Here is a 23,350-nt window from a genome sequence, read left to right as displayed (position 1 = left end):
GCTAATTTTGTATTTTTAGTGGAGATGGGATTTCTCCATGTTGGTCAGGCTGGTCTTGAACTCCTGACCTCAGGTGATCCACCCGCCTTGGCCTCCCAAAGTGCTGGGATTACAGGCGTGAGCCACCGTGCCCGGCCCAAATGTAACTTCTAAACATCCAAGCTTCTATAGGCTCATTAATGACCAGTCTTATGAACCTCGTACTGAACTAGAAGCAAAAAAAGGATTTCCATTATACTGTTACAAATGGCTGTCAATATGGAGGACCCATTATGTGGCAAGTATTATGCTGTGGCTCTCTACATGTGTGGTCTTTGCTCTCAGCACATTCCTGCAGAGTATTACTCCAGTTTTCCAGATGAGGAAACCAAAATGTCTAGAGGTTCAATAATTTGCTTACATACCAAATAATGGAGCATATTTTAAACCAAGGCTGTAATGTATATGTTCTCCTTGTTAAAGAAGGTCCCTGTCCTGCTGAAGAAGAAAACCTGAAACTTCTTTTCCTACCTTTATCTGCCAGGAAGATGGAAGGCTAAAGAGCACTTTCTCTTCCTTAGATTTTGATATCACTGATTTCCTCCCTGGAATAGGAGAGTTGTTATACTCTGAAATTTGTATATGCACGATATGGATATAGGGAGTATAAAATATATCTACTGTGTAAAAGACATGGGTGCCTTGTTTTGTGTGCTTAGGATGACATTTGATTATACAGGTGAAATGCAACCATTTTCATATATGAAACAGCATCCCCCTTTAAGAAAACAGCCTTCTCTGAAGCTTCTCTTACAGCTCTCCTTGGATTAGTTTTATTCTGATTTGACAGGCGCTACTGGCTACACACTCAGTGGGTAGGGATGAGAGCCCCAGACTCCAGTTCTGAGTACTAGAGTATGCTGAGGATTATACGGTCTCCTTGAGGTGGAAGTGAACTGAGAACTCTACAGAAGAAAATAGCTTTTCCTTCTGGCTAATAGATGAAAAGAGTCACCCCATCACATCAAAGGTACCCATGTTCATCTGCCTACAGTGAGGCTGTGGCCATCCATCTGCAATGTCACCAACTTGGCAGCCCAGCCAGCCGCATCTGGAAAAGTTAAGTGAGCTGCAGAATTAACACATGTTGGGGAATGTCCTCAGCACAGTGTATTGACAACAGGCTAACATAGTTTCTCCCTCTATTTGCATCAAACCTAATAAGTTACTTAAAAGTTAAAGATTCAAGGGTTAGATAAGTTATTGAAGAGACTCTGTATGTACTATAGCCAACAGCGATTCTTTGAAAAGTAAGACATGACAGGCCCAGAAGGATTAATGAAATCCACAAAAAGGGTGACCAGTTCATGGGAAGCCAGGAAGGGATCTATGAAGCACAAGTGTGTGCACCCTAAGAGGACAGAGGCTTTAGGTACCCCTCTTGGTCAGCACCTAACACACCACACAACTCTCCATCTATCTTATCGTAGTCTGAAATCCTTCTAGAGAACTGAGCATGTGCACTCTCTGAATGACAGCACATGTACCCTAAAAAGTTATCACAGCTCCTCTCATCACCCTGCACGGTTTCAGTTTTCTAAGTCTAAATTCCCAGCAAACCCCTCAAATCAGGATCCATGCTTTAAGGCTTTATATATGTATTTGTTTTTGTAGATTTGACAGTCTTGAGCATGGTGCCTCATGGAAGACACCATGTAGCAAACTCCTCTTGTTCTAATTTGGCATCAGATATGACAGCCTGGTACAGGGACAATGGAAGTAGAAGTTAATCCTGCAGTAGCTCTAATCTTGCTCTTCTATAAGCTCCTCAGCTAAGGGAAGGATTCTCTTTTATTCTAAAGCCTTCTCAAATGTTGTTCTTTCTGTTCATCCATCCATAGGCACTTTCTATTGATTTAAAAAGATAAGTTTTCTCCATGGAGCCCAAAAGTTCACAGCACCCTCTTCCTGATATGTCCTCTTGGGGAATTTTGGAAAAGAAAAGGAAGTTTATGGCTGGGGAAGTGGTGTGCAAAAGAAATTCCTTTGCCTCTCTAAAAAGTCTTCTGACTGCAGGGGCAACTCCACGGTCCATTTAGCTCTCAGGTTCCTCTTCGATCCTTGCTCAATCTCTGATTTCCCCGTACTCTTTCCCAGTGCTTTGTGTTTCTTTTCAGGAAAGAGTCATGTGGAGAATCTTTGCCATGGTCTACTTCACCCTCCACAGGGAATTGGTAAGGCAAGGAACTTTGTCAGAGGTGAGAGTTCAATTTAGGGATTGGCTATTTACTCCAATTCAAGAAAGAGAGGCATGGTAAAAACAAAACAAAACAAAACAAAACAAATCAAAACAAAAACCAGTAAGACAAGACTTTCCCTTTTTCATACATGGACTGAGAGAAGATTCTTTTTAGGAAAGCTCAATTTGATCAACTTTCTTTTTCTAAGGAATTGTGGTTGAATTTAGCTACCTAATAGGAGGAATGACAGAACAAAGGCTAAGTGAGGCCCATGTGAGTGGTTAAGTGGCAGAAGTAGAATTCAACTCTAGATCTCCTAATCCAGTTCCCCAGTAGTTTTGCATTGTTTGGCATGGACAATGGGCTGTGTGTGGTTCCCTAGGGCCATACTGTGGGAGCTGAAATCGATGAGCTGGGCCGGGAGGGGTGGCTCATGCCTGTAATCCTAGCACTTTGGGAGGCCAAGGGGGCGGATCACCTGAGGTCAGGAGTTCAAGACCAGCCTGGCCAACATGGCGAAACCCCATCTCTACTAAAAATACAAAAAATTAGTCGGGAATGGTGGTGTGCACCTGTAATCCCAGCTGCTTGGAAGGCTGAGACAGGAGAATCACTTGAACCCAGAAGGCAGAGGTTGCAGTGAGCCGAGATCGTGCCACTGCACCCCAGCCTGGGTGACAGAGCAAGCGAGATTCTGTCTCAAAGAAAAAAAAAAAAGCTGAGCTCATGGAGGTCTGTGCTCCCCTTTGTATACCTACATTTAATCTAAGGATGTGATTTTATTTGAAGAAAGAGTTTCATAGTGAAAGAAAGATTGCCTTGTCTATGCCGTGTGACCTCCAATTTTAGGAAGATTCTACTAAGATAAACTCTGGAAGCCAATCTCAGGTAGGTCTGTGTGCACTAGTATCCTTACTAGAGACCTGGTCTGGTCCTTTTTGTCCAAAAAGCCATATTGGAATAAAAAGCATTTACCCTTGGGCCATTGATTCACACACATGTGAATCAATGTCCCCCTGAATGACTGAAGATGTTCTAATTTGTCATTTTGCCATTTCTGACAATCACTGCTGAGATTTTAATATTTATTCTCTGTAAGAATGGCAGTATGGTTCTGAGTGTGGGCTTTGGTCAGAAACCCTGGGTTTACAGCTGGCTCTACCACTTATTATGTCACCTTAGGCAACTTAAAAGACAAATCAAAACAACAAAACAGAATAATATTTTTTTAAAAACGCTTTCTGTCATATAAGGCTGAAGATGAAGTGAGCTAATATATTTAAAGCACAGAGTAAGTGCTCCATATGTATTTGCTGTTATTATCATTGTTGTTGTCATTAGTATTTGAGGGACCCACTCAGAGGCCCTGCATAATGTCTGGCATCAAGTTCTGAAATGGGCTCAGCCTCATCATCCAAAAGCTCTAAATTCTTGGCTTAGGCCAGTAAGTTGTTGCTGTCATAGGTAATGATGTTTAGAACAGAGCTGTATCCACAATAGCGTAAGCCTGGTGGACTGAGTGTATGAGTAATTCACCTCTGGAAAGGGGTAAGCTGGGAACCAGCTTCCGCTTCCCCAAAGTGGTTGGTGGAGCTAACAACGGCAGCCAGAAGCACTGTTCTCTCACCAGCAGGCAAGTGCAATCTTTCGATCTGCTGTAGTTGGCTCAGCTAAAACTCACACTTCCAATTTTCACACTATCTGTAAACGTTTAATTCGAAAGGCTTTCCTATTTAATATCAAACAAGTGAAAAAAATCTCATCAGCTCATCAGTGCTGCGCCAGACTTTCACTGGGATATGGCGGCAACTGGAACTCGCTGTGCAGAGACCTCAGTGGGATTTCTGAGACGGCTGAATGGAGAGCAATCCATCAGCTTACTGAAATCTCACATGCCATTTGGTTGAAATATTAAGGTTCCTTTGAGGTTAAGTATTAGAACCAGAAGGAAGGCAGGATTACAATCTGTTAGCCTGGGCTCCACATGCCGCAGTTGTCACAAATATACCTCTTTTCAGGAAGAGGGGTCACTGCTAGCCCCAAATCACCCCAACTTCACTTACCAATCAGGCCTGGACTTCCACATCCCCAGCAACCTGTCCCTGAGGCTGCTCAACCCACAGTCCAGACTGACAGACAGTCCAATAGAAATATAATGTGAGCCACCAATGGGAGGCACATGTCATTTTAAATTTTCTAGTAGCCACAGTGCAAAAAAGTAAAAAGAAACTGGTGTTTTGGGAGGCCGAGGCGGGCCCATCACGAGGTCAGGAGATCGAGACCATCCTGGCTAACGCGGTGAAACCCCGTCTCTACTAAAAAAAAATACAAAAAAATTAGCCGGGCGTGGTGGCGGGCACCTGTAATCCCAGCTACTCGGGAGGCTGAGGCAGGAGAATGGCGTGAACCCGGCAGGCAGAGCTTGCAGTGAGCCAAGATTGTGCCACTGCACTCCAGCCTGGGAGACACAGCAAGACTCCATCTCAAAAAAAAAAAAAAAAAAAGAAAAAAAAAAAAGAAAAAAAGAAAAAGAAAAAAGAAAAATTAAAAAAAAAAGAAACTGGTGAAATAAATTTTAATAATATATTTATTTAACCCAACATATCCAAAATAGCTCCATTTTATACTATCAATATAAAAATCAAAAATGAGATATTTCACTTTTTTTATGCTGTCTTTGCAATCTGGCGTGTGTCTTATATACACACACACCTCTGTTGGGGCTCGCCACCTTTCCAGTGTTTAATAGCTACTGTATTGGACAGAGCAGGGCTAGGCTATAGACTAGATTAATTCCACACATTGCACTACATCTTGAAGCAGCAGACCAGTGGTGAAAACACCCAGCTGAGTCTGAGGAAGGGTCTTGAGAGGCTGAGAAGAATTGAGAGGACGCTGTGAAACAGAATCTGTCACCACGGCTCCTTTTGAAGTGCATTTGTTTGCAATAACTTTTATAAACATCATTGCCCCTCTCCCCTTTGTTTCACAGTTTGGGGACCCTATTTATCTCTGACGGAGAAGAGTATTATTTTCTCAGCTGCAAATCATGTTAATTGGCCAGTAGATAGATAGGAATGTGGAGTAAACACCCCTAATACCTTTAATGCTTTTGATGACTTTTCCAGCCCCATACTGTAGATACTGTATTGAAGTGGGAGAACAGCCCACTATTCCGGATTAGGATGACAAGCCCCTGTCTACTGCAAGGAGGTGGTGGGGTCATGAATGCATTCTAATGTGAATGCATTTCAAAATTTGGAGAATCCCTTGCTCTTTGCTTTTCACACTCAGATAACTTGGATGATTTGGCCAGAGTAACTGTGAAAATGCAAGTTATCAGGAGTCTTCAAGACAAGATAAGGATGGAAGGTTGTTGTAGTGCATTTGGTTAAAGCATTAATTTCTTTTCAGGAGAGTCACTCTGCCAGTTGCTTTTCCTTCCATAACACTGCCAGTCTTTCAGCTCTCAGGTCACTGGGGGCCTGATCAATTCCAAGGGATGATAAAAGGTCTTTCTTTTTCAAAGTGGGAGAAGACAGGTTGTGAAGAAGAAGGAAAGGCGAAGGGGAAAACGCCAACCCAATCTCTGGCAGACCAATTGTAGAAACAAATACCTATGTGAGTTGAAGATATAGAAATCGGTTTCCTTAAAACTATCCTGCCTTGTGCCCACTGGAACATCTTCCTACAACACAAGGGGAGGTATAACATAGTTTCATATCTGTTGACTTAGAGCATACCATAATCTTCTCCATTGAGTCATAAACTGTTTTTCTTCAGAGTCCTCAGTATGACCCTGTTCCTCTTCCTCAGATCCAAATCCTCATTCCAGTTCCAGAAGGGCTTTTCCAAAGGGCAACACAGCAGTGTGGCACACAGAGCCCCAGAACTACAGAAGACCTGCATACTCCAACTCCTGGGCAATACTTAACCACAACTTCAGGAAGAACACAGCTGTCTCGGGTTGAGTTTATTAGCACCTAGAAAAAACAAATTTCCCTATTCCGAGTTCTCCTTCATCATTGTCCACCCTCTTCTGCCCTCTGCTGCCCACAAACAATTAAAAATAGTGATGGTCAGAATTGCCTGGGGAGTTTGTTAAAATACAGACGCCTAGGCCTCCCGTTCACAGAGATTCTGATTCAGTAGATCTAGGAGCATGGCCCAGGAATCTGCACTGTAAGAGTACTCCAGGCTCTTTTTTTTCGTTTTGCCAGTCGTCTACAGACCACGCCCTTGGAAGCCTTGCCGGACGTCTGCTGGAGTAATGCTATTTCAATGTCAAGCGTATAATGTCAATATCAATGTGTAGCTTTTTTTCTGAGCATTTAAAAGGTAGTGTTATGATTTCAGGGTTGTGTTGTATTTAAGGAAATGTACTTACGCATCTTCCTGATCCCCAGTAGACATCAAAATCATTAAAAGGACCGATTTTTTTAATTCCCAAAAGTTTCAAAAACCATCTTAGAGGGCAGCCAGACTTCGTCCTGGGTTACCAGAGCAAGGTGTCTGCTCATTACCTTGCCCCTTGCGGGGAAGCATTAAAGGGATTGCCGTGCCCCTGTGGCCTCCTTCAAGGAGTTTCTTATGCTTTGTACCATGTGACCCTGCTCTTCTGGCCACAGTCGATGGGACTAAGGATGGGTGCCCTATCTGGAACCCGCATCTAAAAGACGGCAGCGACTTATGAGTGATCAGTCCAACAAGAGTGCTCTGCATTAGCGAATGACTGGTATACCTTCCCTCTGAGTTTGCATGCATCACAGAAAGGGGAAGTCAGCAGGCAAAGTAGAGTACACACAGCAATGCTGCGTCAGCATCATCATATGGCGGGACACCAGGGTGAGCAACTGCAGTAACTAACAATTTAGTGTGTAAGAGCTACCATACTATAGCCATTGTAAGAGCTAGTATTTATTAAGCATCTACTACTGGGCAGACAAGGTGCTGTTTTTTTTTTTTTTCTTATAGTATTTCATTTAACCTATATGAAGACCTTATGGTTATGTGGTATGAATTGTTAACATTCCGGCTGGGCATGGTGGCTCATGCCTGTAATCCCAGCACTTTGGGAGGCTGAGGCGGGTGGATTGCCTGAGCTGAGGAGTTCAAAACCACTCTGGGCAACATGGTGAAACCATCTCTACTAAAATACAAAGAAAAAATTAGCCAAGCATGGTGGTGCACACCTGTAATCCCAGCTACTCGGGAGGCTGAGGTGGGAGAATTGCTCGAGCCTGGGAGGTGGAGGTTGCAGTGACCCAAGATCATGCCACTGCACTCCAGTTTGGGCGACAGAGTGAGACTCCATTAAAAAAAATTGCCAATATTCTCATTTTACAGATGAGGAAACTGAGACTTGACAAGGTTAACAATTTGCTCAAGGTCAGCAAGTAATTTCAATGCCGAAATTCAAACCCAGTAAATTTGTTTCAGGCTCATATGTGTATTGAAGACAGAGCTGGCTACATAATTGGCAGAGACCAGTGCAAAATGGAAATGTGGGACTCCTTGTTCAAAAAACTGGGAAAAAGTGACATTGATATAAAGCTTTTTCTTTTCTTCCAAGATTTTGATCTTGCCTAGTCACGGTAATTCCTATTTGCTAGTCAATGTCATTCTAAATCAAGAAAAATGACACATTAAAATTATTCGCATAAATGTTACCATTCACCTTTTCACTGTGTAATGTCAGTTTTAAATGCCAGTTGTAGTTGTAACTCATATGCAGAATCATTGAAATTGCACAATTGAGATTTTATAGCTCATACATACATTTGTATTTTGCACAAAACTAACTTATCTGTTTTTTGTTTTTTGGTTTTTTTTTTTTTTTTTTGAGACAGTCTCGTTCTATCGCCCAGGCTGGAGTGCAGAGGCACAATCTCGGCTCACTACAACTTTGCCTCCGAGGTGCAAGCAATTCTCGTGCCTCAGCTTCCCGAGTAGCTGGGATTACAGGTGCCTGCCACCATGCCTGGCTAATTTTGGTATTTTCAGTAAGGACTAGGTTTCACCATGTTGGCCAGGCTGGTCTTGAACTCCTGACCTCAAGTAATCTACCCACCTCGGCCTCTCAAAGTGCTGAGGTTACACACATGGGCCACTGGGCCCAGCCCCATCTGTTTTTATTTGACTTCTTGATACATGCATATTACACCAACACTCTACTTCTGGCTACTGACAAGGAAGGAAGGACTGAAAAGAACTGGAACTGGGGGTTGTCCTGTCTTCCCCTTCCTTCCATGGCATTATTTTCAGTGTAAGAGGTTGGTGAATACAGGGAAGTTAAACAGATTAGAAGGGATATGATAGGCTTCCTTGCTTGTTGATGTTCCTTAGAATGCCATTGCCTTCTTTCTGCATTTGAAACAAGTTCGGGTTCAGTTGGAAAGCATGGCCTCTGAGGTATGCCAGTGTCCTCTCTTTCTGGTCATAGACTCAACACAACTACTTTGCACTGTTTTGAGCCTTGCTGAACTCTTGTCCATCACGGGTCCATCCACTGAAATTCTGTGCCCAGGGGACATTGGAAATGCTGCAGAGGAACAGGCAGACAAGAACATGCATATCGCAATATCTCCTCTATTTGCATGAAGGCTCCATTGTCCCATGGACTTTACTTATAATACAACACAAGTGCTATAATAAAGTTATTAAGAATTCCAAGATGGTGACAGCAGAGCATTAAGCCAAGCACATGGCCCTTCTGAACACAGGACATTGTGTGAATGCATTAGATCAGTGGGCCCCAACCTTATTAACATCAGGGACTTGTTTCATGGAAGACAATTTTTCCATGGACAGTGGGAGAGAGGGGTCAGGGGTGATGGTTTCAGGGTGAAACTGTTGCACCTCAGATCATCAGGCATTAGATTCTCATAAAGAGCATGCAACCTAGATCCTAGCATGCACAGTTCACAATAGGGTTCCCGTTCCTGTGATAATCTAATGCCACTGCTGATCTGACAGCAAGTGGAGCTCACAGGTAATGGTCTCCTGCTGCCCACCTCCTGCTGTGAGGCCTGGTTCCTTACAGGCGAGTCTGTGGCCCTGGGGTTGGGGACCCCTGCACTAGGTTGCACACCTGTGAAGCTGTACCTGAATGGGATAATGACTAGTAGAGAAGTTTTTGTCATCTAGCTCTTGTTGGATGATATAAAGTCCTGCTGCCTCTTGAAATATGCAGTTCCTGTTAGCCCAGCAGCCCAGTTATGCAGCCTCAGAAATGGATACCTGCCCACTTTATTTGTTGGTGGGTTTATTTGTTGGCTTATAATTAAATCCCATTATCTGAGGCAACTAGAGTGTGTTCAGCAAAGCACTTTCTGGGCAGTTTGTGGGGCTCCTCAGACCTCTGGAACTCTTCCATGAGTGGGTGGGAATAGCACCCTGCATAACCTTTGCTCATCTGCCAGTATCATGAGGTTCACCCAGTCACCTCCGGAGGCATCCAAGCCTGTGTTTGTTGTTCAGGACCAAGGGGCTGTGAAGCAATGGGTTGGTAACAAGGGCAAGGAGGCTGGTTTTCATGTTCTTTCTTCATTACCTCAGCTCCTCAGTTTGGCCTTAGTAGTTTTGTTGTTCCCTTTGACAAATGTTCTCCTGCTACACCTCTCATATTAACACATTTCCTTGCCTCCCTGTTACCTGTGACCACCCTAGAGCTTCTCCGTTCAACCCACCCTCTGCCCAGGCTACTTTCCCTAAGTAAATGTTTTGATTATGCTGCTCTTCTTTAAAGCATTCAGTGGGTCCCCACTGCCCACTACATTTCACCCCACTTCCTCATCCTGGCATTCAAGGCTTTCCACAATTTAACTTCAGCCTGCCTTCCCCTTTGTGTTTTCATTCTCTCCTTTTGGGCAAGGGACTACCATGTACGATCTTTGCCTCTTTTGTGCCTCTACTCTTTTTCCTTTCTTCCCCTCCTTTCACACTTATTTTCTACATTGGATTAATCACAAGTACATGGTGTTTATTTGTGTCTTTCCACTCTACAAAAACATATATAACATATATTGCATATCTATCCTGTGGTCAACATCATGTAAAGGTGGGAGGGAAGTGTTCGAGTTAAACAATTTAGTGCATAGAATTAAATATTGTTGGCTGTGTATGCTGGCTCATACCTGTAATCCCAGCATTTTGGGAGGCTGAGGCACGCAGATCATGAGGTCAGGAGTTTGAGACCAGCCTGGCCAATGTAGTGAAACCCTATCTCTACTAAAAATACAAAAAAATTAGCCAGGCTTGGTGGCAGGTGCCTGTAATCCAAGCTACTCAGGAGGCTGATGCAAGGAGAATCGCTTGAAGCTGGGAGGCGGATCGTGCCAATGCACTCCAGCCCCAGGCGACAGTGCGAGACTCTGTCTCAAAAAAAAAAAAAAAAAAATTAAATACTGTTCAGTTCTCACACTCCCCCAGGAAATGATGGCCAAAGCTGTTTTGTTTGTGTAAAGTCTAGCTAGAATGTAGGTTATCAGAAAAGCAAACTAAAACAAGATTTCACTTTCACCTATTAAATCAGGATAGCTTAAAATAATTCCATAGCCCAAAGTCACAGGTAATAGAAAAATAGGAACCAGCCTCTAATCACTGGTAGAAATCATGAATTGTTACAGCTAAGGAGGGCAATTTGAGAATTATGTTTTAAAAACTTTCAAAGTGTTTACAGTTTTTGACCCTGGAATTCCACTTGTAAGTATCCATTCTACAAAAAGCATCAAGGAATGTGCACAAATATTCTTACACAAAGACATTTAAAACAGAGATCCAAATATCCAACAATATGGAACCATTGCAATAATGGTATTGCTAAGTGCTAGGCAGCCATTAAAAATCATGTTTTAGGAAAAAATTAAACAGCATGGAAAATGCTTCTAATATGTTAGTAAATAAAAAGCATGTTCCACCGCCGGGCGCGGTGGCTCACGCCTGTAATCCCAGCACTTTCGGAGGCCAAGGTGGGTGGATCATGAGGTCAGGAGATCGAGACCATCCTGGCTAACATGGTGAAACCCTGTCTCTACTAAAAAATAGAAAAAATTGGTCGGGTGTGGTGGCATGCACCTGTAGTCCCAGCTACTCTGGAGGCTGAGGCAGAAGAATGGCGTGAACCTGGGAGGCGGAGCTTGCAATGAGCCAAGATCATGCCACTGCCCTCCAGCCTGGGCAACAGAGCGAGACTCTGTCTCAAAAAAAAAAAAACCATGTTCCAAAATAATATATTAATATACATAGTATGACTCCCATTTTATAAAAGTATATACAAAAATTAAAAGGATATGCATCACAATGTTAATGTGATTCTTTCTAGGATTAGTTATTTTCTATTTTCTCCTTTGTATTTTCCATAAGGAACATGAATCTCTTTTATAATCATTGATGGTAAACCTCACCTTTTTGTAATCCCAGCCCTATTTTTAAAAAATGTATGATTTGGAACCCTTGTTTTCAACTTGAGGTGGTTAGCTAGTTACAAATATTCATGAAATTTTCTTATTGAGTGCTGTAGATTTTAAAAGGCAACAAAGAGACATAATCATTGCTCTTCTGTGACTTATAAGTGAATGATGACACAGATAGTACTAGAAAGAACCAATGACCTCTGAAGAAATAAACATATTTAAATAGCAAATATTTCGTCCTGAGCACTATATCAGATTAAATGTATTTGGTTTTACCTTTCTTTAATACATATTGCTCAGTGCCTTGCACATAATATACATTCAATCAGTGTTTGTTGAATGAATAAATCAATGTGTGGGCAGTTGAATGATGAAAAATGGAAGTTCGGCCATTGGAAGGAGGTGTATTTACTTGATCTACAAAAGCTCCAGGACCAGTGAGACTGGGTTTCCAAGACCAATGTTGTTGCAGCCATTATATAAACTCATTGGTTGTAAAACCTCATCATTTGCACCTCCCAACCCACCTCAGCTCTCGCAGAGCTTTCTACCTCGGAAATGCAAAGATTCCTTCAAACAGACATTACTGGAATCATCATCGTCACCATTTATTGAATGTTTCCTGTGTGCCAGACACCATAAGAAGCACTTTATGTGCATGATTTTATTTAATCCTCATGATAACCCTGTGAAGAAGGCATGTTATCTCCACTGTGGACGAGAGAACCGAAACACAAACATTTAAATGATTTGTCCAGTGTCATGTAACTAGCAAGGGGTCCAGCCAAACTCTAAGCCAATTCTGGGTGACTCCAAACACTGTGGGATTAGTCACCATGCTACAAACCTCCTTCTTGGAGTCAGGACACAAATTTTCAGTGGTGATTAACATGCCAGATGGACACATTTCTTTTTTCTCCCTCTTATTTTCTTTTTCTTGGTGTTATCTTTAACTTTAGCTATTCTGGTGAGTGTGCAGTGCCTGAACATGGTAGTTTTTATTTGCACCTCACTACTAATAAACTTACTGACCAATTGGATATCCTCTTCCTTTATGAAGTGCCTGTTCAAGTTGCTTGCTCATGTTTCCATTGTTTTTTGTTTTGTTTTGTTTTTGTTTTTTTGTTTTTTTTTTCTTAGCGATTTAGAGGAGCTCTGAATAAATATCCTGGTAACAGTCTTGGGTTTGTGTTGAAAATATCTTCTATTCTGTGGCTTGTCTTTTTACTCTCTTCATTTTCTCTTTCCTTTCTTTCTTTTAAAACTTTTTGGGGAAAATGTCAATTACATATTCAGAGGCATAAAACGGGGTGGGGGAATGTCAATTACACATTTAGAGACAGAAAACAAGGTATCACTATCCTCCTTCACCATGATTTGGCTTCAACAGCTGTCACTCACAAACAATCTTATTTCATCTAATCCCCACCTACTTCTATTTCTCTCTCCACCTAATAGATTATTTCAAAGTAAATCTTGAGCATCATAATATTTCATCCATAAAGATCTCAGTATGTGCCCCTAATAAATAAGGACTCCTTTAAAAAAATACACAACCACAATTTCATAATCACGCCTAAAAGAGCTTAGTAATCAAGGATTCCTTAATTCATAAAATATTCAACAAGTGCTTAAATTTCTCCAATTGTCTCAAATTGTATCTTTTACATTTTGCTAGTTTGAAACAGAATCCAAATAAGCCCCATACTCCGTAATTGGTTGATGGAGCTCTTCATACTCATTTAATCTACAGATTTCCTCCCTCTATTTCTTTTTTCCACCTTGCCATTTAGTAAACCAGCTCATTTGTTTAAATTTCCAATAGTCTGGATTTTGATTATTGTGTCACCATGTGTCATTTAACCCATTCCTCTCTTTCTGTATTTTCTACAAATTGTTAGATCCAGAGGGTTGATCAGACTCAGGTTCAATTTTTGGCATGAATACTTCCTCGGTGGTATTTCACACTTCTATCTGGAAGCACGTAACTATGCATGGTTGCTTCTGTGACATCAGCAGACACTGATGACCACTGCCCCTTATTTCATTAGAAGCAGACACCCAATTACAAACCACATATTTTGATTAATCGCTGATCTTATATGACTTCATTGGATCCTACTGTTTTACTTAAAAATTTGATCTGGAGGCTGAGTCAGGGGAGAATTGCTACAGCCTAGGAGTTAGAGGCGAGCATGGGGGAACATAAGAGCTTATCTCTAAAAAATAAATCCATAAATTAAAAAATAAAAAATTTGGGCCAGGCGTGGTGACTCATGCCTGTAATCCCAGTGAGAGGTGACAGTGTGCTGGCAGTCCTCACAGCCCTCGCTCGCTCTCAGCGCCTCCTCCACCTGGGCTCCCACTTTGGCGGCACTTGAGGAGCCCTTCAGCCCACCGCTGCAGTGTGGGAGCCCCTTTCTGGGCTGGCCAAGGTGGAAGCCAGCTCCCTCAGCTTGCGGGGAGGTGTGGAGGGAGAGGCGCGAGCGGGAACCGGGGCTGCACGCGGTGCTTGCGGGCCAGCTGGGGTTCTGGGTGGGCGTGGGCTTGGCAGGCCCGTCACTCAGAGCAGCCGGCCAGCCCTGCTGGCCCCAAGCAATGAGGGGGTTAGCACCCGGGCCAGCAGCTGCGGAGGGTGTACTGGGTCCCCCAGCGGTGCCAGCCCACTGGTGCTGCACTCGATTTCTCACCGGGCCAGGGCTCGGGACCTGCAGCCGGCCATGCCTGAGCCTCCCACCCCCTCCATGGGCTCCTGTGCGGGCCCGAGCCTCCCCGACGAGTGCCACACCCTGCTCCACGGCGCCCAGTCCCATTGACCAGCCAAGGGCTGAGGAGTGCGAGCGCAGGGCGCGGGACTGGCAGGCAGCTCCACCTGCAGCCCCAGTGCAGGATCCACTGGGTGAAGCCAGCTGGGCTCCTGAGTCTGGTGGAGATGTGGAGAACCTTTATGTCTAGCTCAGGGATTGTGAATACACCAATCAGCACCCTGTGTCTAGCTCAGGGTCTGTGAATGCACCAGTCGACACTCTGTATCTAGCTGCTCTGGTGGGGCCTTGGAGAACCTTTATGTCTAGCGCAAGGATTGTAAATGCACCAATCAGCACACTGTATCTAGCTCAAGGTTTGCAGACACACCAATCAGCACCCTGTGTCTAGCTCAGGGTCTGTGAATGCACCAATCGACACTCTGTATCTAGCTGCTCTGGTGGGGCCTTGGAGAACCTTTGTGTCGATACTCTGTATCTAACTGATCTGATGGGGATGTGGAGAACTTTTATGTCTAGCTCAGGGATGGTAAACGCACCAATCAGCACCCTGTCAGAACAGACCACTCGGCTCTACCAATCAGCAGGACGTGGGTGGGGCCAGATAAGAGAATAAAAGGCAGCCAGAGCCAGCAGTGGCAACCCACTCAGGTCCCCTTCCACACTGTGGAAGCTTTGTTCTTTTGCTCTTTGCAATAAATCTTGCTACTGCTCACTCTTTCGGTCCACACTGCTTTTATGAGCTGTAACACTCACCGCGAAGGTCTGCAGCTTCACTCCTGAAGCCAGCGAGACCACGAGCCCACAGGGAGGAACAAACAACTCCAGACGCGCCGCCTTAAGAACTGTAACACTCACTGCGAAGGTCTGCAGCTTCACTCCTGAGCCAGTGAGACCACGAACCCACCAGAAGGAAGAAACTACGAACACATCTGAACATCAGAAGGAACAAACTCCAGACGCACCACCTTAAGAGCTGTAACACTCACCGCGAAGGTCGGCGGCTTCATTCTTGAAGTCAGTGAGACCAAGAACCCACCAATTCCGGACACACCAGTACTTTGGGAGGCCGAGGCAGGTGGATCACGAGGTCAGGAGATTGAGACCATCCTGGCTAACACGGTGAAACCCTGTCTCTACTAAAAACACACAAAAAAATTAGCTGGGCGCAGTGGCGGGCGCCTGTACTCCGGGAGGCTGAGGCAGGAGAATGGCATGAACCCGGGAGGTGGAGCTTGCAGTGAGCCGAAATTGCACCACTGCACTCCAGCCTGGGGGACAGAGCGAGACTCCATCTCAAAAAAATAAATAAAAATAAAAAATAAAAAATTTGGGTGACTCTGACTGGGTGCGGTGTGGCTCACGCCTGTAATCCCAGCACTTTAGGAGGCTGAGAAGGGCGGATCACAAGGTCAGGAGTTCGAGACCAGCCTGGCCAATGTGGTGAAACCCTGTCTTTACTAAAAATACAAAAATTAGCCGGACGGGGAGGCAGACGCCTGCAGTCCCAGCTGCTCGGGAGGCTGAGGCAGGAGAATTGCTTGAACCCAGGAGGCGGAGCTTGCAGTGAGCCGAGATCGGGCCACTGCCCTCCAGCCTGGGAGACAGAGCCAGACTCTGTCTCAAAAAAGAAAAAAAAAAAAAAAAAATTGGGTGATTTGAAATTAACAAATGGAATGGAAATAGGTTTCTATTTCAGTTAATTTTTGTGATCTGACCTGAACATCTGGGCCAGTAAACAGCATAAGGGACGTGTCATGGTTCTCTAAGGGTCACATCTAGCATGGGGCTTAAGACTGGTGAGCAGGAATAATATGGCCTTTAGGTGTTCAAGGAAATGTGAACAGTGTTAGTATAGATTTTGTAAAAGTGTTCTAAATCCAAAATGTGTTAACTCCTGCTAAAGGAACGACTTTGCCCAAGTACCATTTTGGAATAAATCATGGGCATAAAGGGGCCTTTCCAAGTTCCCAGTCCTCAATGACAGAAAATCAAAGCAGCCTCTCGAACCCCAGTTAAAACTCACTGCTACCTTCCTAGGTCAAACAGTAACAACAACAACAAAACCCAGCAGGTTATATGCTTACAGGTTACTGCCTCTGTCTGGGCCTGTGAATCGTGGCAGACATGCAGCCGCTTTAACTGTTAGGTGGAATAAAACACAAGAGACTGCTGCTGAATAAGAATTTTCCTCTTGGAGACTAAACATTCAACATTTCAAATATAAGTCATTTGTTTGATCAACAGACAGGATGAGACAAGGCTGTTCTAGAGGAGGCAAAGCCCTTTGAATACAGAGAGGATGAAAAGAACAGTAGGTAATTGACAAGAGTTTGATTTTGCACTTTGGAAGCACCTTTGTGTGCTAGACACATGCTTCATTGTTGTAGCAGCAAAATAGCAGAATAAAAAGTGTTAGCTTTACAAAGTTCTATTTACAAAGATGCTTAAAAAAAGGCAAAACAAGACATGGTTAGATTTTTAGTTTTATTAATGGTCACAGAAGCTAAACAGCATTCAAAAACAATTCTAAATTAGGAGGGCTAAAAACCAGAAATTAGGATCAAGAACAAATTTTCTAAAATCTAGAGACTCAAATTGCAATTTTAATATAATAAAATCCCTCACCCCCTCTAATTCTCTACGGTCATAAAAATAATCCAATTTAACAAGTGTTACAGGAATTAAAATACTACAAAGACAGAGACTAAGTATGTCATATTTACAGCTATATCAATCCTTGGTACATAGTAGGTGTTCAACAAAAAGTGTGTTGCATTAATGAATAAAGTCCTAAAAGTATTAAAACCAAAAGTTCCAACTGTGAAATAAAACTGTACATTGCTAAGCTGAATCTCGACAAGCTGTCATCTCAAAAACCCTGTCGAAGCTGCTTAATAAAAGTGTTGGGTTGATACAGTCCATGTCTAGAAAGTTGTAAAACAACTGGAGAAGGTCCAGAGACAAACCTGACTTGCTCCAGATTACAGAGAATGACAGCCAGACTTACTGTTTGCATTCTTGTCTCTGCCTTTTAGTGAGCCGTTTCTATTTTAACAAAATCCTCTCATTTTTAATATTTATATGTCTAATGATTTAATATCATACGACATCACTCTGGCCTTCGAGGTGCCCTGGACACACATTTTTCTGATTTACCTTTACACAGATTGTACGCAAACTGGCCAGAAATCATTCATTTCAACATGAACCTCTCAGGTAAGAATTGTGGTCTTACTTCTCTCTCCAGAAACAGCCTTCTTCACAGACTCTGTTTAAAACCAGCTCCCTCCACCCCCATCTTCTGTAAGCTTGTCCAGACATGGGGTACATCATTAGGCCAGGTCTTCCAGTCATTCCCTTGCTTGCAAAGCAATCATTTATAGGCGTTTGGTGTTTTGTCTGACATCTGTTTGATGCTGGAACTCTAGCCTTTGTCTCAATGAATCACTTGTCGGTGAAAGTCCATTGTAGGCTGGATTTCACACTTTAGGAGGGGTTTGCCTGTGATGGAAGTGATCTTAGGCTTTCGGAAATAACCAGCTCCCTCCACATCCCTATATTCCATGAAGAAACAGGAAAATGAGAGAGTCTGGGGAAACTGGTGCTTATTCAAGGCTTATTTTGATTTGTTCCCTTGGGCCCGAGCCAGGCTAGCATCTATGGGGACTACATTGCCAACTCACCTCCATGGTTGAAATGTTGCTGCTAGAAAAAAACTAGGCTGAAACATTCATGTAGGATTTTTTGAGATCATGAGATAAAAGGAAGAGATTTTTGAAAAAGGAAGAAGAAAGGAAAGAGGGAATTCACCACTATCTGGTAGTTTGCAGAAGATCGTTTTTTAAAAGTGTGGTGGAATGGCTGTACCCATGTTGGTCTGTAGCTAGCTGGAGCAGTGGGGATAAGGAGTTGGACTGGATTATAAACCTGGCTGAGCCTAGCAAGGCATTACATCTAGAAACCACTTTCTTTATTCTCCAACCAGGGTACAAGTGACTTACAAGGCATATGTGGTAAGTGAAGTTTCTTTGAAAGCCACCAGGCCCACACTATTCCCTTGTAGAGAGTGATTATTCATCTAGAATGCCCTGTGGAAATTCCTGTGTGCAGTCAGGACTTGAGAAGTACAGCAAGAAAGGGAAGGGGCAGGCTAAGCCTAAGAACACTGTAGTTGGCCTTTCTAAACCAAGAGCCAGTGAATACAATATGCTTTGCAGAGCAGAGATGGTATGTGAGATGAGATTATAGAGAAAAATCTGATAGAAAAATCATGGGCTTTGAATTTCTCTTTGTTTCATAAGGAAAGGAAGATGCTAGACAGGGTGTATTGGAGAGATTCTTCTTTGTGACTTTTAACTTCTTTGCTTGGTTTCACAGTAAGTCACATTATGGAGAAGTTGTTACAAACAGATGAAACCCCAGGAAGGGAAGTCAGAATTTCCAGATCTGATGAGACAGTGGGTGGAAGAAAAGTTTGTCATTTAAGGTTTTAATTCAAAGAGAATAGGAAAGGGGAGGGGAAACTGACATCCCATCTGAGGCTTCTAAGCGATCCTTTTCATGTTCCTAAATTAGTACAAGGGGGTGTGGGGTAGGGTGCCAAACCCTGGGCTCATCAGTCACTTCATGCATCTGAGTTGAAAAACATTTAACCCTGAGATGCACATAATTTAAACATGCTGATTCACTGGTGACCAAAAGCTGTGAGCCCTTGGGAGCCAGGAATTCCCAACATGATGTGGTAATGCATTTTACAGCATGAACTTCAGATCTCCAGGACCCAGGCTGGGGAACAAGACAAGGACTCTACATTCTAAAGTTTCTGCATAACAAACACAGACCCTCCCTTCCAAATGCATTGAAAATAAGGGATCCCAAAGGGCAACTCCCACTTCCAGCCCCACCACCCCACATACCTTTTCATTTCTGTTTGCACCATTAGGTCAGGAGGTTAATGAAAATGCACTCTAAAATTATAAAGAGGATGAAGCCAGGCACGAATATTAGATTTCCATTCAAGTCTGAATATGCAATCTGGACATGAAGAAAACCCCATTTGCTTCAAAATCTTACAGTTCTGTTCACATTTACTTGGATAGGCCTGAGATGCTTAGGAAGTTGATAACTGCTAATTGCCTACCCTAGAAATAAACCTAGGAATGAAGGTTAGATTCCCAGCTTAGAAGTGAAACGTTACAAGCTCTCTGTGTAGTCAAATACTAAGTGATGATAATGTTGCAACTGGGACCAAGCAAAAGCCGGGATTTAAATTTTTCATCTTCAATTATGTATTTTTTTTTTTTCTTTTTCTCTCTTCTTCCATCTATCTACCACTTGATTTTTCTTTCTTACTCTCTTTTTTTAGACTTTCATCCTTAAGGATGGATCTGTAAATGCACAGTATTTCCTCGAGTCACTTAAAAATATTTCTTAACAGTATCAATCACCATTGAATGAAATAATTCATTGCACCAAACTTTGCCACTCAAATTAATTTCACAGCAAATATTATAAAATAATCCTTTGATTGAAGGATGACGCTTTATAATAATATCTTGAGTCTGTTCACACACTCCGAAGGAACAGCTTCAATAAGAGTAAATTGCTGCTGAAGACAAACCAACTGGAAAAGATACTTGTTTTTTTTTTTTTTTCTTTTAAGGTTTTCACAATGGCTTCAAAGGAAATGTGAATTAATCATTTGTTTTGACCCAAGAGCAGCAGAACTTATTTTGGAGACAAACAGGTGACACAAACGTAAACAGAAATCTGGGACTCCCAAATGCTAAAGCTGAAAGGAGTTAGTCTGAAAACATCAGTTCTACTCAGCGTTTATTTTTCATTTGAAGATAGTGGAAATCATAGAAAGCATGGACAATACAAGTTGGTCTTGCCTGGCAAATGTCCACATGAATCTGTTAGCGTCTAAGTACAGGTACAGTATTTTTTAATAGAAAGACAGGGCAATATGGCAGTTAATTAGCAACCAATACCATCAACTACAGTGGATACAAAGTTTTATCATATAAATTAATTGCCATTACAAAAAGGCAACTGCTTCAGCTAACAAGGTACAAAAACTGGAAACGTCCATAAATATAACAAGAAGCTAGGTGAAGAAATACATAACAGACTGTTTTTCCTATATAATATTTGAATATGCAAACCAAGACACCTGTGGCACTTTACACGAAAGTAGGAAAGGGACTTACACTCCCACCCCCTGCCATCCCACCCACCCCACCACCCCCCCACCCACCCATCCCCACCCGTTCAGGCCCCACCCCGCCCCCACGTGGATTTCCAAAACATGGCAAATTCTAGGGTTACAAGGACAGGATGCCGCGCGGAAGCAGCAAGACGGCGAGCTCCGACCTGCCAGACAAAGAGGGAGCCTTATTGCCAGTTGTAAAGCATTAGGCGTCAGACAGAAACTTGTCAAAAACAGCTGTTGTTGGGTACTGATTGATAATGTTTTCATTCTGACGGCTGAGACGCTGCAGACAGTCGTGGGTCTGAGGAGAGGCCCATCACTGGCGCACACATGAACACACACACACACAGACCACGGGAAGTCATTTAACAGATGGCTTAGGAGCACTCAGCCACGGTGTCTTAAAAAGACAACATTCTACATTTAATGAACTTGCAGGGAAAGCAAGGCCTAATAATCATTTATTTTTCATAGAAGATGAGCACAACAGGACAAAATAAAAACAGGAATTGTGTAACTGGTCATCGGAATGAAAGTTTTGTGCTGCTCACAGATTACACAGTGTTAAAAAATTCAAGAATGCTACAGACAAAATTGTATACGAATCATTATGTATCCTTCCTGATTCATGACATTAAAAAAAAAAGCTTAAAGAAGTGTTTGATGTTTTAAAGGTAATGATTTCATTACAAGCTACTCACAAGATTAAACCACAAAAACTATATTTAAACGGCATTAAGGGTCTGAAGTCTATCTTCTGGAGAATTACCGGGTATTACATCATTCTGTAATATAGTGTGAGTCTCTGGTATTTGGGTATCAGTCCATTTTACTTAAAGTTACAAACATGTTTTTACACTCATGTGTAGGAAGCAGTTTTTTGTTTTTTTTTTTTGTTTTTTTTTTATCATTTGGCCACTTAGTATTTTAAGTGGTCAAAGTCTACAAAGTATGCCAAAGAATATTTCATCTGTGAACCTCAATATGCATAGATTTTTTTCCTGATTTAGAAAAGATCAAAGGTGCTAAACCTTAGTAAAACTGTGCATTTATCCCTATGCAATTTTATCATTTAAATTAAATGGAAAAAAACTAGTTCCAAAGACTGAATCTGAGTCATAATATTATTTATTTGCTGCAGCCCCAGCACAATTTTAAGGGCACATTGAAACCCCTGAAAATAGAGGTTTATAATAGAAATACTGGTAAACCTTTAACTACTAGAGGAAGGCATTAACAGACTCCAATAAACTATAGTAGCACGTAATGAATGAATATATAGATGATTCTGTCTTTGTTATCTTTGTCAAATCCATGCCACCTTAAACCCTAACCAGTATAAATTATATTTTTTCTGGCTGTTTTTAAAATTTTTATCTATTATTTTAAAAATTATTTTCTCTATTTTAATCAAACACTTGAAGTTTTTAGAAAAAGATACCTACGTTACATTGCAGCTTGACTTTATGCAGGCTCATCATTCCATTAAAAAATATTTGAAGACTCGACTCAATCAAATACAGTCTGTGATGCATGCATTGTAGCTAAATTTCTTCTAACTGCTCTCAAAAACTGAAACAATGTCTTTGCTCTTAAAAGAGAAGAGACCTCAGATGTAATCAAGAAAACATTGTGCAACTTGTCTCTAAGCTCTTCAGAGCCAATTTTACTATGGCAGGATATTCCTTCCTGATAAGGTGATTAATTAAGTTTTTGGTGCTCACTTTTATCTCATAGTCGATAAGCTCAGTATACCAAAAAAAAAAAAAAAAAACCAAAAAATGATAAAAATTAGATAAAATAAAACAAAACCCCCAAGAGGTCTTGAAAATAATATAAATATTTTGTGGAGTCCCAGTCACATAATACTCCACTCCCAAACCCAGAGAAAATGATCAAGGTCTTGTGAGTCTTTCTGAGTCCTTCAAAAGGGATTTGATTTCCATAAGCCATGAATTCCGTCCGTTTTAGCACAGAGTATAGAAGAGATGCTTAGAACAACAGAAGGAAGAGACATGCGGTGAAGATAATTAGTGGTAAACAGAGAATAAATTCTCTCTCAGTAGTGTGTACTTGACGTTAATGCCGATGATAATTCATCTGATCTACACAATATTCACTTTAATAGAGAGATGAGAGTCTGAAATGACCAGAGAAAAATAGATACCGAAGCCAATATAGTCTTGATATCAAAATAAAATTAAAATGAGAAACTAACATGATAGGTTCAAGGCCTTTTGGGAGCTCGTTTTCTTTGCCAGATTTCACATTCTTATAGCTTCATGGTCTTTTTCTTCTAACAAATTAATCAGCTGAGAGAAGCTGTCTTTCAGTGCATCCATGTCGTCCAATGAGCAGGGCTGTAGAATCCAGCGTTTTCCACGTGCAAGTGGTTCAAGTTCAAAATATTTTTTGATCTTAAGAGGAAAAAATAAAGATAAATAGGTTATTAATTATATCAGAAACTTTCTCATATCAAAATTCTGAGGGATAAAGTATGGGAATTTCAAGGCGGAATTTATACAGACTGTGATGCCTACGATTTTGCAATGTGGATGCCTGTCCGCAGCTGTTGTTATAATGTGGGTTATATATTGTGACCTGGGAGTGTTTTCTTTAGAGGTGAATGATCTGCGTGCAAGCCACCATTCCACCCATACATTTAGCAGCATGGGAGTTCTGATGAAGTCAGAGAAAAAATTATTTGCACTATGGCACCAGTCAAGATACACTGCA

The 23,350-nt window shown here is 42.0% G+C and overlaps 1 protein-coding gene across 3 annotated transcripts in view; it reads right to left on the bottom strand.

Moving 5' to 3' along the window:
* Positions 1-20,215: 20,215 nt before the first annotated feature.
* The window catches only part of ARL15 (ADP ribosylation factor like GTPase 15), a 430,737-nt gene continuing 427,602 nt past the window's right edge, over positions 20,216-23,350 (bottom strand). For 2 of the 3 annotated variants that reach the window (XM_055253824.2, XM_055253825.2), the window contains one exon: positions 21,030-23,031. In XM_055253824.2, coding sequence (XP_055109799.1) covers positions 22,879-23,031 — 153 coding nt within the window. In that variant the 3' untranslated portion in view covers positions 21,030-22,878. Of the gene's footprint in view, positions 23,032-23,350 lie in introns of all 3 variants that reach the window. The other variant, XM_055253826.2, reaches the window with a different exon arrangement.

This window comes from Symphalangus syndactylus, chromosome 18, assembly GCF_028878055.3.
Source record: "Symphalangus syndactylus isolate Jambi chromosome 18, NHGRI_mSymSyn1-v2.1_pri, whole genome shotgun sequence".
NCBI lineage: Eukaryota > Metazoa > Chordata > Mammalia > Primates > Hylobatidae > Symphalangus > Symphalangus syndactylus.
This window is presented reverse-complemented; position numbering and strand designations above follow the sequence as displayed.